The sequence below is a fragment of the Macaca nemestrina genome, chromosome 5 (assembly GCF_043159975.1).
Source record: "Macaca nemestrina isolate mMacNem1 chromosome 5, mMacNem.hap1, whole genome shotgun sequence".
In the NCBI taxonomy this organism is placed as follows: Eukaryota; Metazoa; Chordata; class Mammalia; order Primates; family Cercopithecidae; genus Macaca; species Macaca nemestrina.
Genome location: NC_092129.1, coordinates 96,487,349 through 96,503,603, shown reverse-complemented (window position 1 = coordinate 96,503,603; position 16,255 = coordinate 96,487,349). Strand labels below are relative to the sequence as shown.

At 41.7% G+C, this 16,255-nt stretch overlaps 1 protein-coding gene and 1 long non-coding RNA gene across 13 annotated transcripts in view; one reads left to right on the top strand and one right to left on the bottom strand.

Annotated features, from left to right (window-relative positions):
• LOC139363354 (uncharacterized) overlaps nt 1-4,006 on the bottom strand; it is a 44,445-nt gene extending 40,439 nt beyond the window's left edge. The window contains exon 1 of the long non-coding RNA XR_011623548.1: nt 3,888-4,006. This is a non-coding gene — a long non-coding RNA (uncharacterized lncRNA). The remainder of the gene's footprint in view (nt 1-3,887) is intronic.
• The window catches only part of LOC105496480 (caspase 8 associated protein 2), a 59,975-nt gene extending 52,575 nt beyond the window's left edge, over nt 1-7,400 (top strand). For 10 of the 12 annotated variants that reach the window (XM_011767013.3, XM_011767040.3, XM_011767007.2 and 7 more), the window contains 3 exons: nt 1,292-1,391; nt 4,003-4,055; nt 6,772-7,400. In XM_011767013.3, the coding sequence (XP_011765315.2) occupies nt 1,292-1,391; nt 4,003-4,055; nt 6,772-6,775 (157 nt within the window). In that variant the 3' untranslated portion in view covers nt 6,776-7,400. Of the gene's footprint in view, nt 1-1,291; nt 1,392-4,002; nt 4,324-6,771 lie in introns of all 12 variants that reach the window. The other 2 variants (XR_011623538.1, XR_011623539.1) reach the window with 1 other exon arrangement.
• The last annotated feature ends 8,855 nt before the right edge of the window (nt 7,401-16,255 follow it).

The following is a 16,255-nucleotide window of genomic DNA, read 5'->3' as shown; positions in this document are numbered from 1 at the left end:
AAAGTGGCCAAATTTAGTTGAAGATACATTCTAGAGTACAGTCCTGCTGTACTGTTGTACAGTCTAGAACAGTGGCTCTTAACCAGAGGTGTGCAGTAGCACCATGGATAGAAGTTTTCACTTTGAAAAGCTCTAGTGTGAAGTTAAAAAGAAAAAAGTGAAGTGAAAAAAAGTGAAAAAGTGTGTTTTAACTTCACTTTTTAAATTAAAAACAATTATTTCATTTGGAAGGAACTGGTGTAAGCACATCTTAGAGGGAATGACAAGTGATGAAACAGCCAAAAATGGGAGTGTTGGTACAAGTTGGTGCAAAACCACAATTACTTTTGCAGCAACCTAATAATTTGATTTTTCTTCCAAATTAGTAAAGTTTACAGTTTTGTAAACCATTTGTAATTTTGAGGGTTTTTGTTTGTTTTGAGACAAAGAGTTTCACTTTTGTTGCCCAGGCTGGAGTGCAGTGGTACCATCTTGGCTCACTGCAACCTCTGCCTCCTGAGTAGCTGGAATTACAGGGGCATGCCACCACGCCCAGCTAATTTTGTATTTTTAGTAGAGACGGGGTTTCTCCATGTTGGTCAGGCTGGTCTCGAACTCCTGACCTCAGGTGATCCGCCCACCTCCTGAAGTGCTGGATTATAGGCATGAGCCACCATGCCCGTACACTTATGAGTTTTATATGAACTGTTTAAGGAAATCAAGACCCCATTCAGATGTAAAAGTAACCACAGTTATGAATCATTGGACTAGAGATAGATATACTTGACTAGAATGCTTAATGAGAGAAGCTTAATTTTGTGAAAACTGGTGATCAGTTTTGTTAATTCCACGGTCCTCAAATCCCCATTTCAGGTAACTTTGCAGATGGCAGTATAAAATCTCAGCAATTGTATTAATACACATTTGGTCAGAGTATGTAGTAAAAGCAGAGGTCTGGGAATTAGGAGATGTGGATTCTATTTTAGTTCTGGTTCTTCTGCTTAGTATGTCTGTGACTCTCTTTGGGCCCTAAGTTTTTTAGTGTATACATTAAAGGTAAAATTAAAAAGAAATACTTTAATTTTGTTATTGGGAAAATAAATCAGTACGTTTGTTATAGAATACATATGAACTCATAGAGCAAAATCATCTAAATCTTATTTCTCAGAGATACCCATTGTCCATATTTTGATATATACACTTTTTCCTATGGGTTTAAATTTCCCTGGTTGGTGGACTTTAAGGCAGTGGGATTTTCATTACCTTTCTACTACAGTGTACTAAGACTAAATACCATTTTTTTCCTCCTCAGAAATGATGACCGGGAAATTTTACTGGAGTGTCAGAAAAGAGGGCCATCATTTAAAACATTTGCATATTTAGCCACCAAGTTGGATAAAAATCCAAATCAGGTAACTACCCAATTTTTACATCTCTATTGGTTCACAGATGTTATTACTCTAAATACTTAAAATTTAGGCTGAGTGTGGTGGCTCCCACCTATAATCCCAGCACAGCCAAGGCGAGAGGATCCCTTGAAGCCAGGAGTTCAAGACCATCCGGGCAACATGGTAAGACCTCTGCCTCTACAGAAAAATTTTTAAAAATTAGTGGGTGCTGTCATGTGCACCTGTGGTCTCAGCTACTCGGGAGGCTGAGGAGGGAGGATCGCTTGAGCCCAGGAGTTCAAAGCCAACATAGTGAGACCATGTCTCTACAAAAACCAAAAAAATTAGTAGGGCATGGTAACATGCACCTGTAGTCCCAGCTACTCAGGAGGCTGAGGCAAATGGATCGCTTGAGCCCAGGAGGTTGAGGCTGCAGTGAGCTGTGATCATGCCACTGCACAGCAGCCTGAGACAGAGTGAGACCCTGTTTCAGACAGACAAAGTAAATAAATAAATGTTTAGATTGAAGTTTTTTTTATTTTTATTTTTTTATTTTTATTTTTATTTTTTTGAGACAGAGTCTCGCTCTGTCACCCAGGCTGGAGTGCAGTGGCCGGATCTCAGCTCACACTACAAGCTCTGCCTCCCAGGTTTACGCCATTCTCCTGCCTCAGCCTCCCAAAATAGCTGGGACTACAGGCGCCCGCCACCTTGCCCGGCTAGTTTTTTGTATTTTTAGTAGAGACGGGGTTTCACCGTGTTAGCCAGGCTGGTCTCGATCTCCTGACCTCGTGATCCGCCCGTCTCGGCCTCCCAAAGTGCTGGGATTACAGGCTTGAGCCACCGTGCCCGGCGAAGTTTTTTTTAAATTAAAGTTAGTTTCACTCAGTTTTTTTTGTTTGTTTTTTTGTTTTTGTTTTTTTTTGAGACAGTCTCACTTTGTTGACCCTGCTGGAATCCAATGGCGTGATCTTGACTCACTGCAACCACCACCTCCTGGGTTCAAGTGATTCTTGTGCTTCAGCCACCCAAGTAGCTGGGATTACAGGTGTGTGCTACTACACCCAGCTAATTTTTTGTATTTTTAGTAGATTACTGGAGAGACAGAGTTTTGCTGTGTTGGCCAGGCTGGTCTTGAACTCTGGGCCTCTTATGATCTGCTAACCTCAGCCTCCCAAAGTGCTGGGATTACTGGTGTGAAAAAAATGTTTTGAGAGTTGGAGTCTCATTATGCTGCCCAGGCTAGATTTGAACTCTTGAGCTGGCTTAGATTTACTTTTTGAGTGTTAGAATATGTGGATATTTATTAGCCAGCCTCTTTAAAAGTATGACTCAGTGTAGGATTGTTAAAAACTTGGTAACTGTGGAAGAAGTATGACTGGGACAATCCTGATTGTTTTGTAAACTGATGTTTGCTTAAGAAATATTAATGCTTGTAATCCCAGCACTTTGGGAGGCCGAGCTGGGAGGATTGCTTGGGCCCAGGTTACAGTAAGCTATGCTCTTCACACTGTACACTCCAGCCTGGGTGACAGAGCTAGACTCTGTCTCTTAAAAAAAAAAAAGGCCGGGCGCAGTGGCTCACGCCTGTAATCCCAGCACTTTGGGAGGCCGAGGCGGGCGGATCACAAGGTCAGGAGATCGAGACCACGGTGAAACCCCATCTCTACTAAAAATACAAAAAATTAGCCGGGCGCGGTTGTGGGCGCCTGTAGTCCCAGCTACTCGGGAGGCTGAGGCAGGAGAATGGCGTGAACCCAGGAGGCGGAGCTTGCAGTGAGCCGAGATCGCGCCACTGCACTCCAGCCTGGGCAACAGAGCGAGACTCCGTCTCAAAAAAAAAAAAAAAAAAAAGACCGGGTGTGGTGGTTCACACCTATAATCCCAGCACTTTGGGAGGCTGAGGCAGGTGGACCACCTGAGGTCGCGAGTTCAAGACCAGCCTGACCAACACGGAGAAACCCCATCTCTACTAAAAATACAAAAAAGTTAGCTGGGCGTGGTGGCGTATGCCTGTAATCCCAGCTCCTCGGGAGGCTAAGGCAGGAGAATCACTTGAACCTGGGAGGCGGAGGTTGCAGTGAGCCGAGATCGCGCCATTGTCCAACCTGGGCAACAAGAGTGAAACTCCATCTCAAAAAAAAAAAAAGTTCAGTATTGAAAAATTAACTAATAATCACCTTTAGTATGAAGATTTTTTTCTTTTTTGAAATGGAGTTTCGCTCTTGTTGCCCAGGCTGGAGTGCAATGGCGTGATCTTGGCTCACTGCAACCTCTGCCTCCTGGGTTCAAGCGATTCTTCTGCCTTAGCCTCCCGAGTAGCTGGGATTACAGGCATGCACCACCATGCCTGGCTAATTTTGTATTTTTAGTAGAGACGGGGTTTCTCCATGTTGGTCAGGCTGGTGTCGAACTCCTGACCTCAGATGATCCGCCTGCCTGGGCCTCCCAAAGTGCTGGGATTACAGGCATGAGCCACCACACCCGGCCATGAAGATATTTTTCTAAACATTACTTTACCTCTTTGTTATTGAAGGTGACTTTTTCTGTCTTTAGCTCTCTTATGAAAGTATTCTTCAAAGATGAGAAAAGATTACGAGGTATTTATAATTAACACTCATTTTTAAATTTTCAGGTCTCAGAAAGATTCCAGCAGCTAATGAAGCTCTTTGAAAAGTCAAAATGCAGGTAGTTAATGGTTACACTACAGGAGACTACTAAAATAAATGTTTGACACTGTAGTTGTGCAGTTAATGGCCTGTTAGTCATTGAAGATGTGAATAGTGGGTGAGAGACATCCAGTTGAGTTCCTGCTTCAGTCACAGGTTGGAGGATGGTTGCTCGAGCAGGCATCTAAGGTGACCTCATCCACAGGGACGTGCTCAGAGTGAAGCCTGCTGCAGTTCAGATCAGCATGGCATCTCTCCTCAACCTTCTGATTGCTGATGAGCCTAAGGTGGGGGGAAATCCATTTGATTAATAATAAAGTTTTTATAGATAAATATAAAATCAAACGTTCTTGAATAGCAGTATGTGGTTCATAAGCAGTGAAGTCTGTGTAGTGATGGTAATTTAATATTTCTCACATTTTTAATTAGTGCTAATTAAAGTACAAAACATAAAGTCTATCGTCATCTAAATTGATGACATGATTTACCATACTAAATTGTTAATGTTCACAGACATGTTTCCTCAGTTTTTGTTTTTGTACCTGTCGTACAAGTCATTCTTGTACAATACAGGTTTATTAGAGCAATAATATTTAAATTAGCAGCAGAAGGCTGGGCGTGGTGGTACCCTCCTATAGTCCCAGCTACTCGAGAGGCTGAGGCAAGAGGATCGCTTGAGCCTAGAAATCTGAGGCTAGGATACTAGGATTGTGCCTGTGAATAACCAATACACTCCAACCTGGGCAATATAGTGAGACCCAGTCTCTAAAACCTAAGGAAGTAAATAAATTACCAGCAGGTTTTTTCTCTAAGATCTCAGCCAATTGCTTAAATATTTTGGATTTTTATGTAAGCAAAATTTTAAAGATATTTAATGTATCACAATATTTTTAATTGATTTGCTGTCCTAATTATTTGAATGCAAAACATGCAATTTTAAATGAAGTTTGAATTAAATCTGAATAGAAACGATATTTGGACATACAGAGCCAGGCACAGTGGCATGCCTGTAATCCCAGCACTTTGGGAGGCCGAGGTGGGCGGATCACTTGAGGCCAGGAGTTCTATACCAGCCTGGCCAACATGGTAAAACCCCGTCTCTACAAAAAATACAAAAATTAGCTAGGCATGGTGGCACCTTTCTGTAATCCCAGCTACTTGGGAGTCTGAGGCATGAGAATCGCTTAAACCTGGGAGGCGGAGATTGCGGTGAGCCAAGATTGTACCACTATACTCCAGCCTGAAAGACAGAGTGAGACTCTGCCTTCACAGAAAGAAAAGAAAAAAAAAAAACCAAAAAACTAGATTTGGACATGGAGCACAGTGCTAGTGAGATCTTCAAAATTGTGTAGTAGTTTACTATGATGTTAAATTTCTTTGTTTGTTTGTTTGTTTGTTTTGAGACAGTCTCACTCTGTTGCCCAGGCTGGAGTGCAGTGGCATGGTCGCAGCTCACTGCAACCTCTGCCTCTCGGGTTCAAGTGATTATAATGTTAAATTTCTCTTTGTATAATTCAGAATGTGGCCGGGTGCAGTGGCTCATGCCTGTAATCTGAGCACTTTGGGAGGCTAAGGTGGGTGGATCACCTGAATTCAGGAGTTCGAGACTAGCCCGGCCAACATGATGATACTTCCTCTCTACCAAAATTACAAAAATTAGCTGGGCATGGTGGGAACATACCTGTAATCCCACCTACTGGGAGCCTGAGGCAGGAGAATCACTTGAACAAAACACGCACACAACAGAATGTAAGCTTAAATAATGGGGAATTTGGAGAAGAAGCTTATTCTAAAGAACGTTTTTTTTAAAAAGCTTATTCTAAAGAACTGGGCAACAGTGGCTTGATTATCTTTTAGATTAACTGTGCTTTTTAAGATTTTTGCTGCCTTTAAGAAATTCAAGTTTCTTTTTTTTTACCTTAATGTTATGATTCTCTTGTGAAGAGAATGTAAATTCTTTTAAATAGAGATGGGGTTTTGCTGTGTTGCCCAGGCTGGTCTCGAACTCCTGGACTCAAGCGATCCATCTGCTTTGGCCTCCCAAAGTGCTGGGATTACAGGCATAAGCTACTGCATCTGGCCAAAAATCTTAAACCATTTAATGAATTTGATATTTGAGATTTTCTTTGCTTGCAGGATAGCACATATTGTGTGTTATTTTATTGGTAGCTTACCTCTTAATTGATTTTTTTCCCCACAAGTACTATAGTCTTATTAAATTTTTTTTTTTTTTTTTTTTTTTTTTGAGACGGAGTCTCGCTCTGTCGCCCAGGCTGGAGTGCAGTGGCGCGATCTCGGCTCACTGCAAGCTCCGCCTCCCGGGTTCACGCCATTCTCCGGCCTCAGCTTCCCGAGTAGCTGGGACTACAGGCGCCCGCCACTGCGCCCGGCTAATTTTTTTCTATTTTTAGTAGAGACGGGGTTTCACCATGGTCTCGATCTGCTGACCTTGTGATCCGCCCGCCTCGGCCTTCCAAAGTGCTGGGATTACAGGCGTGAGCCACCGCGCCCGGCCGTCTTATTAAATTTTTATCAATATCAAAGTATAATGATAGTTACCAAACTGATTGCAAAAGCTAGTTTTTTTTTTTTAATTTTGAGACCAATTGGAAGATGAGAAAGCTAGTTTATTAAACACCAATATTGTCTAAATGGAGCTCATTTAAGGTAACATATTATGACATAGTCCTATCAGAAAAATAGAATAATAACTTTAGCATTTTCTTACATTACAGATAAGTTGCTGAATTCCTGGGACTCTTAATTGATATTGCATACTACACAGAAGCTTCAAATTCCTCATGTTTTAAATGAGCACTAGAGGGAGGTTTGTCACCTTTTTGATTACCAGATGATAATCTACATTTGTAATTACTCAGTGACTCTAATTTCACATCAGCATGTTCAGCTTGTTCTAGTCATCACTCTGATTTGCTTATCTGTTTTTGGTCAAAATATTTATTTTTAAACATATTAGAACCTATCAAAATGAAAGCAACAGTGATGTATTGAAATCTTAGTTTTGATATTTTAAAGAAATGACTTTGTAGATTAAAAAAATAGTTTTGTAGCATTTTAAACTTAGTGACTATTTAGTTCAAGTGTTCATCCATTTTTTATTTGCTTTTATAATTGCCTCTCCTTGTTTTGGTATATTGTAAAATAATTTAAATAATGTATTTGTAAATATGTATAATGATGTAAAATACTGTGTGTATATATATGTATGTGTGTTTCTGTGTATGCACACACATAAAATGGCTTTACCTAGCCAAGGATTTTTTTTATCTGTATAAAACTTTTTGTATAAAGTTTGCTTTCAATAACAGTTATGTATAATAAAACCATGTAAAGTTTTGTTGTATTTTGATTGGAATGTTTTACTTTTATTGTTTTTAGGTAATAATTTAAAAAATCAGAAAGGTAAAAGTCCCAGGGAACATAGGGAGCAATTTTGAAGTGGTTCCTGGTGGGGGTGTGGCTGGCTGAATGACTCTGAGTAGGTTATTTGAGAAAACTGATTGCTGTTGTCTGCCTTCTCACAGCAAGTACCGGAATGGTGAGCCGTATCTCTGCTGCAGTTGTCCTCACAGATAAAATCAGAGTAGCACAATAGCTTTTTGGGTGAAGATTTGGAGTAAACAGGTGTAAGGATTGATTAGCTTGGGCGTTACTTCTTCACCCCTCTGCCTTCAGACTCACAGAAATTCTCAGTTAATAATCTAGGCCCTAGAATCTAGGAAGTGCCTCTTGTCATTGCTATTTTTCTCAGGGTGTTCAAAGGAAGAAGCCCTGTCCTAAAGGATTACACATTGAAATAAATAGCGGTGATATTTTTGTGCTAGGGCTCTCCAGCATGGGGCTTGTCCCTTCCCTCTCTTTGAACCTTTAATACCGACTAGAGGGTTGGCCATCAGTCCTTCTCCAGTGCATACTCTCACACAGAAGATCTCATACCACCAGGTAAGTGAGTTCACAAACAGTATGACTGAAAGATACTATTGGATTACATAAGACTTTCAGAATCTAAAATGAAACTAATAAACATTAAAAGATGTTAGCAACGTGATACAAGAAATAATGAAACATTTAAAATAAATAACAATAAATGGAGTAAAAGTAGGATACAGGCCAGGCGCGGTGGCTCATGCCTGTAATCCCAGCACTTTGGGAGTCCGAAGCAGGTGGATCCACGAGGTCAGGAGTTCAAGACCAGCCTGGCCAAGATGGTGTAACCGTGTCTCTACTAAAAATACCAAAATTAGCTGGGCATGGTGGTGGGTGCCTGTATTCCTAGCTACTCAGGAGGCTGAGGCAGAGAATTGCTTGAACCTGGGAGGTGGAGGTTGCAGTGAGCCGAGATCACGCCACTGCACTCCAGCCTGGGAGACAGAGCAAGACTGTCTCAAAAATAAAATTAAATTAAAACTAAAATGAAAAATAGGATAGATACAGATGCAGAATAAATTAGTTGGAAAATCAGGCTGAGAAACCCCCAAAAGGAAGCAAAAATAATAATAATAACATAGGAAATACAAAAGTGGATTTAAGCAAGATGGAAGCCAGAAGCAGGTGTGCCAACATTCAGGTAAGAGGCCTAGAAGGAGGAAAAAAATATAGATTGAAAGGGCCATAGGGCACCAAATGAGAGACATACTGAAATTTAAGAGTATCAAGATAATGAGAAAAATCTAAAAGCTTTTAGAGTAAATGTATAAAGGAACAAGAATAAGATCGACTTCAGTCTTCTCAACAATACTGGGTGCAGAAAAGTAATGTATTTAAAGTACTGGACTTAAAGTTTTAATCTAAATTGTCATTCAAATGTGAGTATAATAAAAACATTAAGATTTACCAAAGATCTCTATCCAAAAGAAAAGAAGTCACTGTATCAGAAAAACACCTACACACATTTATTGCAGCACGATTCACAGTTGCAAAGACAGAATAAACCTGAGTGTCCATCAATGAGTGGATAAAGAGAATGTGGTACACATATATCGTGGAGTGCTACTCAGCCACACAAAAAGAATAAAATAATGTATTTTGCAGCAACTTGTATGGAACTGGAGGCTGTTGTTCTAAGTGAAGTAACTCAGGAATTGAAAACCAGATAACATTCAGGTACAGTGGCTCACGCCTGTAATCCCAGCACTTTGGGAGGGTGAGGTGGGCAGATCACCTGAGGTCAGGAGTTTGAGACCAGCCTGGCCAACGTGGCAAAACGCTGTCTCTACTAAAAATGCAAAAATTAGCCGGGCATGGTGGCAGGCGCCTGTAATCCCAGCTACTCGGCGGCTGAGGCAGGGAGAATTACCTGAACCCGGGAGGCGCAGATTGCAGTGAGCCGAGATAGTGCCACTGCACTCTAGCCTGGGCAACAAAGTGAGACTCCGTACCAAAAAACAAAAACAAAAAACCCAGATACCCCTTTTTGCTTCCACTGCCACCATGGCACTCATGAAAAAGCTTGTGGCAAACCAGAGCAGAAAAAAGAAAGAATCAGGTTCTGAAGTTCACTCTTAATTGCACCTGCTGTAGAAGATGGAAACATGGATGCTGCTAACTTTGAGCACTTTTTGCAAGAGGGGATCAAAGTGAATGGAAAAGCTGGGAATCTAGGTGGAGGGGTTGTGACCATGGAACGGACCAAGAGCAAGATCACCATGACTTCTGAGGCGACTTTTTCCTAAAGGTATTTGAAATATCTCACAAAAAAAAAAAATATTTGAAGAAGAATAATCTGTGTGATTGGTTGCATGTAGTTGCTAACAGCGAAGAAAGTTATGAATTATGTTACTTCCAAATTAGCCAGGACAAACAGGAGGAGGAAGATGAGGGATTAAAATTCATTTATCTGGAATTTTTTGTATGGGTTTGTGAATAAAACTTGGGAACCAGAGGGGAAAAAAAAGCCAGATACCATATGTTCTTGCTTATAAATGGGTATGCAAATGCATACAGAGTAGTATAATGGACATTGGAGACCCAGAAGGTGGAACAGGGAGGGGATGAAAAACTGCATATTGAATACAATGTTTGTGACTTGGGTGACTGGTGCACTAAAATCCTAGACTTCAGCACTATGCAGTTCATCCATGTAACTGAAAACCACTTGTACCTCAAAAGCTACTGGAAAATTTTTTTAAAAAATGAAAAAAGATTTGCCGGGCCATGTGCGGTGGCTCACGCCTGTAATCCTGGTACTTTGGGAGGCTGAGGCAGGCAGATCACTCGGTCAAGAGATCAAGACCAACCTGGCTGACATGGTGAAACCCTGTCTCTACTAAAAATACAAAAATTAACTGGGTGTGGTGGCGCACGCCTGTAATCCCAGCTACTCGGGAGGCTGAGGCAGGAGAATTGCTTGAACCCAGGAGGCAGAGATTGCAGTGAGCCAAGATCGGGCCACTGCACTGCAGCCTGGTGACAGAGTGAGACTCTATCTCAAGAAAAGAAAAAGATTTGCCAATGATTCACATTGAAAAAGTTTGGAAAAACATACTCAACAAAAAGTCTAGAAGATACTACAAAAGCTATGGGGATAACAGTGTTCAGATACCTTGGTAACATGTGTATAGGGGAGAAAGAATTTTTTAGAAAGCAATAAACCAGAATTATAATTTTAGACAGTAACAACATAATGGCAAGTAGAGGAGATCAAGAAAGCATACAAGTGTTACAGTTCTTGCCTTGTTAGAAAGAAGGTATTGACATAAAAATGTCAAACTTAAAATTGAGGTATAGCATTCACATAGAAAAGTACATGAAAGAAATAGAGTTTTCACCAAGTGAACACTTGTGTAACAGCACCCGGAACAAGAATTAGAACATTACCAGCCCTTCAGAGTGCCCCCCATTCCTAGTAATAGTCCTTCCTTCTCCCTACGGACAAACATTATCAGAACACTATTTCTGATTTATATTATCATAGATTAGTTTTGCTTGTCTTTGAACTTCCAAATGAAATTATAACTGTAGATACTATTTGGCTTATTTCATTAATCAGTATGTGAGGTTCATGCCTGTGTTGAGTATAGCAATAGTAAATTCTTTCTTACTGCTGTATATATTTCAGTTGAACCACAATTTATCTATCCTACTGTCGTAGACATTTGTGTTCTAGTTCGGAACTGTTAGAAATAATGCCATTGGCCGGGCGCAGTGGCTCATGCCTGTAATTCCAGCACTTTGGGAGGCCAAGGCGGGCAGATCACGAGGTCAGGAGATCGAGACCATCCTGGCTAACATGGTGAAACCCTGTCTCTACTAAAAATACAAAAACGAAAAATTAGCTGGGCATGGTGGTGGGCGCCTGTAGTCCCAGCTACTCGGGAGGCTGAGGCAGGAGAATTGCTTGAGATGGACTTTCACTCTTGTGGCCCAGACTGGAGTACAATGGCGTGATCTCAGCTCACTGCAAACACCACCTCCTGGGTTCAACTGATTCTCCTGCCTCAGCCTCCCAAGTAGCTGGGATTACAGGCACCTGCCACCACACCTGGCTAATTTTTTTTGTATTTTTAGCAGAGACGGGGTTTCTCCATGTTGGCCAGGCTGGTCTCAAACTCCTGACCTCAGGTGATCCTCCCACCTCAGACTCCCAAAGTGCTGGGATTACAGGCATGAGCCACTGCACCCAGACTTTTTTTTGTATTTTTAGTAGAGACGGTGTTTCACCATGTTATCCAGGCTGGTCTCGAACTCCTGGCCTCAAGTGATCCACCCACCTTGGCCTCCCAAAGCACTGAGATTATAGGCATGAGCCACCATGTCTGGCCTATTTTATTTTATTATTTATTTATTTACTTTCTTTTTTGAGACAAGGTCTCACTTTGTTGCCCAGGCTAGAGTGCAATGGTGCAGTCACTGGTCACTGCAGCCTCGACCTCTTGGGCTCAAGTGGTCCTTTCACCTCAGCCTCCCAAGTATCTGGGACTGCAGGCGCACACCACTATACCCAGCTAATTTTTGTATATTTTGTAGAGACAAGGTTTTGCGGTGTTGCCCAGGTTGGTCTCGAACTCCTGAGCTGAAGCAATCCCCCTCCTAGCCTCCCAAAGTGTTGGGATTACAGGTGTGAGCCACCGTGCCCAGCCTACCACTTTTTATTTAACCATTCAGTGGACATTTGGGTTGTTTCCACATTTAAGCTACTCTGGAGTATTATAAACACAGGTATTCATATTTGGTCACCTGCTTGCTTTTATTTACTAATTTATTTAATGTATTTTTCCTTTTTACCAGCTTCTACATCAAGAACACAAAGCTGGGCAGCGTGCACTGGCTCATGCCTGTAATCCCAGCACTTCGGGAGGCCGAGGCAGGATGATCGCTTGAACCCAGGAGTTCAAGACCAGCCTGGGGCCGGGCGCGGTGGCTCAAGCCTGTAATCCTAGCACTTTGGGAGGCCGAGACGGGCGGATCACGAGGTCAGGAGATCAAGACCATCCTGGCTAACACGGTGAAACCCCGTCTCTACTAAAAATACAAAAAATTAGCCGGGCGAGGTGGCGGGCGCCTGTAGTCCCAGCTACACGGGAGGCTGAGGCAGGAGAATGGCGTAAACCCGGGAGGCGGAGCTTGCAGTGAGCTGAGATCCGGCCACTGCACTCCAGCCCGGGCGACAGAGCGAGACTCCGTCTCAACAAAACAAAACAAAAAAGACCAGCCTGGGCAACATAGTGGGAATCTGTCCTACAAAAAAAAAAAAAAAAAAAAAAAAAAAAATTAGCCAGATGTGGTGGTGCCAGTGTGTGGTGGCACACTCCTGTGGTCCCAGCTACTCAGGAGGTTGAAGTGGGAGGATTGCTTGGGCTTGGGAAGTCAAGGCTCCAGTGAGCCATGATTGTGCCAGTGCACTCCAGCCTGGGAGAGAGTGTGAGACCCTGTCTCAGAAAAAAAAAAAAGGAAAAAATGTGTACTGTTTATCAGCTTACAAAAGTTTCTTTCCAGGCCGGGCGCGGTGGCTCACACCTGTAATCCCAGCACTTTGGGAGGCCAAGGCAGATGCATCACTTGAGGTCAGGAGTTCGAGACCAGCCTGACCAATATGGTGAAACTCTGTCTCTACGAAAAATACAAAAATTAGCTGGGCATGGTGGCACACACCTGTAATCCCAGCTCCTTGGGAGGCTGAGGCTGGAGAATCACTTGAACCTGGGAGGCAGAGGTTGCAGTGAGCTGAAATTGTACCACTGTACTCTAGCCTGGGTGACAGAGTGAGATTCCATATAAAAAAAAAAAAAAAATTCCTCCTTTATTTATTTTCTCCTTTATTAAGTGTGGTAAAATAAATCATCAAAAAAATTAAATCTTGCAGTTTCAGAATAAACTTAACTTTATTTTTATTTCATTTTTTCTTAAAACTCCTTGTCAACACAATAAACCCAACTTTAAAGTATTAATATATTATATCCTTTTTAAATATATTGTTGGATTTAGTTTACTATACTAATGTTTGTTTAGGATATTCTGTTGTTTTTTTGTGTGTGAGATTGGCTTACGTTTTTTTCTTTCTTAATGTCTTGTAAGGTTTTGGTATCCAAGTTATTATGCTAACTTCATAAAATGAATTGGAATGTGTTCCCTCTTTTTAAATTCTTGAAAAGTTACGTGAGCATAAGCCCATTGCTGAGCTTCTCCTGTGAAATCTGTTTCTTGAACAGAAAATGTATACAATGCCATAATGGTGAATAAGTATTCCGTTTGGCTGTGCTTGTGGTGCTGACAAAAGCATTAAGGTCAGGGAGGTAAATCCATGCTGAAGAATATGTCTCCTAATGAGAACAAATTACATTCCCCTCCATGGATAAGGTCAGTCTGATGTAAGAAACCTGCTAGTAGGTAGGTGGCTAGTCCATATTGGGACTTAACTTTGACTTTGTTCTTGACATATTAAGCCCTCCACAATGGAGGCCCCCAGGTCAGTTTTGGTGAGTCAAAGTCCATGTCGCTGAGCCCATCGCCTTCTTTCTCACCACCATGGTGATTTTGTATATGGGTCCATTGAGCAAGCACTGGATTTGCAAGGGAAAGACAAGACTGACATCCCCAGAATATATTATGTTGTTCATCTCATTGAGATTCTCTTCTACAGTAGGTGTCTTTGGTGAACACTGACATAAAACACAAATGTCTTCACATTTTGTCTCTAATCCTAGAAGCCCCTTCACGATACCTTTTTCTTAGACCTTGTCACATTTTGTTTTTTCTAAGTCTTAAACCATCCAGCCAAACCTTTAACCACTTCCCTTGAATATACATCTTATGTCTGGCCCTCTCCCACTCCAGTTGAAGAAGACAATCATACATGCTGCTCAAAGTTTTACCCCCCAGGAGAATTTCCCTTCATCATTGTCTCCTGGTTAGCGTTGTAACATTGCAGCAGTCTATTTCTGGCCTTTGCTGGTACATCAGTCAGAAACATCTGGAAAATAGGCCCAAATATTTTTTCTCCTCCTCAGTTAACTGGTCATAAGGAACTTCACCTGAGGCTCTAGGTGTTGACTGAGTGAGAAAAGAAGCAGGTACAGTATTGGGTATCAGAGGAGTCTGCTTATGTAACTAATACACCTTCCAGATCTGCTTCAGTCTGATGTTGTATATAACATTTACACTTATTGACGTATTGCTGCTGTGTGTGCCCAACCTTATGGTGGCATGGGTCAGATAATACCCACTTCATTCTGGATATCTCAGGTCACCTGGTCACTTTATGTACCATGGTCAGGCATTCAGTCTCTAACAGCGCATAGCTATGCTCCAGAACGCTGAAGCTCTGCACTGTGATTCTTTTATTGAGGCTTGCTAGAGCCTCCATGTGACATATTGTATTAGTCAGTTCTCATGCTGCTGATAAAGATATACCCAAGACTGGGTAATTTATAAAGAAAAAGAGGTTTAGTGGACTCACAGTTCCATATGACTGGGGAGGCCTCACAATCATGGTGGCAGGCAAGAGAGTTTGTGCAGGGGAACTCCCATTTATAACACCATTATATCTCATGAGACTTATTAAGTACCACGAGAACACTATGTGGGAAACCATCCCATGATTAAATTATCTCCACATGGCCCCACCCTTGACACCTGGGGATTATTACAATACAAGGTGAGATTTGTGTGGGGACATAGTCAAACCATATCACATATTTATTAGCTAAAGTTTCTTTGAGTTCATCGAATTTGCTGGGATTTTGCACACTCTTGAACTGCAGCCTGAACTTACTGCAGAGCTTTTTCTTTCTCTGTTTCTCAGTAAAACTCACAGCCTTACAGGTTACTCATTTAATGGACCAGAGTAGCATATCAAATGACCTCCATAATTCACAAAGGCTTATCAAGCCTTGCACCTTTTTTTTTTTTTTGTATGGTGTTGGTGATAGTGGTAGTTGCAGTGCAAGGGATAGAAACTACTTTCACTTGGGGAGGACTGGATCTCTAGAAACTTTGCTGAAGTGGCAGGTCCCTTAATTTTTGTGGGGCTTGTATTCTACCCTGTGGCCTGCATTTGTCTTCTTACTAAAACATCTACGGTACTTTTCTCTTGCTCATCAGGTCTAATCAGCATAAGTTATCAATGTAGTAACCCAGTATGGTATTCCGGGGGATATCAAGATCATCTAGACCTCTGTGGTCTAGATTATGGCAGCGAACAGGAAAATTGATGTAGCCCTCAGGCAAGATGGTGAAAGATGTATTGTTGACCCTGCCAGATAAAAGCAAATTGTTGGAGGTTGGCAGCATACATTTTAACACTCGAGGGCCTTATAAAAATCAAGAAAGGAGCCATTCTCAGATGTCAGGCCTGCTCAGCTCATGGAAGCTTAGAATTAAAAAAAAATACATATATATATTTCATAAAAATATGTATTTCTATAAACGACATATAGAATTATTTGAGAGTTTTAAATTTATGAGAGTATTCCAATGTATGTATTGTTCTGTGATTTCCTTTATTCACTCAGTTTTTTTTTTTTTTTTCAAATGGAGTTTTGCTCTTGTTGCCCAGGCTAGAGTGTGTGCGATCTGGGCTCACTGCAACCTCCACCTCACAGGTTCAACCAATTCTCCTGCCTCAACCTCCCAAGTAGCTGGGATTACAGACATGTGCCACCACGCCTGGCTAATTTTTTAAAATTTTTAGTAGAGATGGGGGTTCACCATGTTGGTCAGGCTGGTCTTGAACTCCCAACCTCGGGTGATCCACCCGCCTCG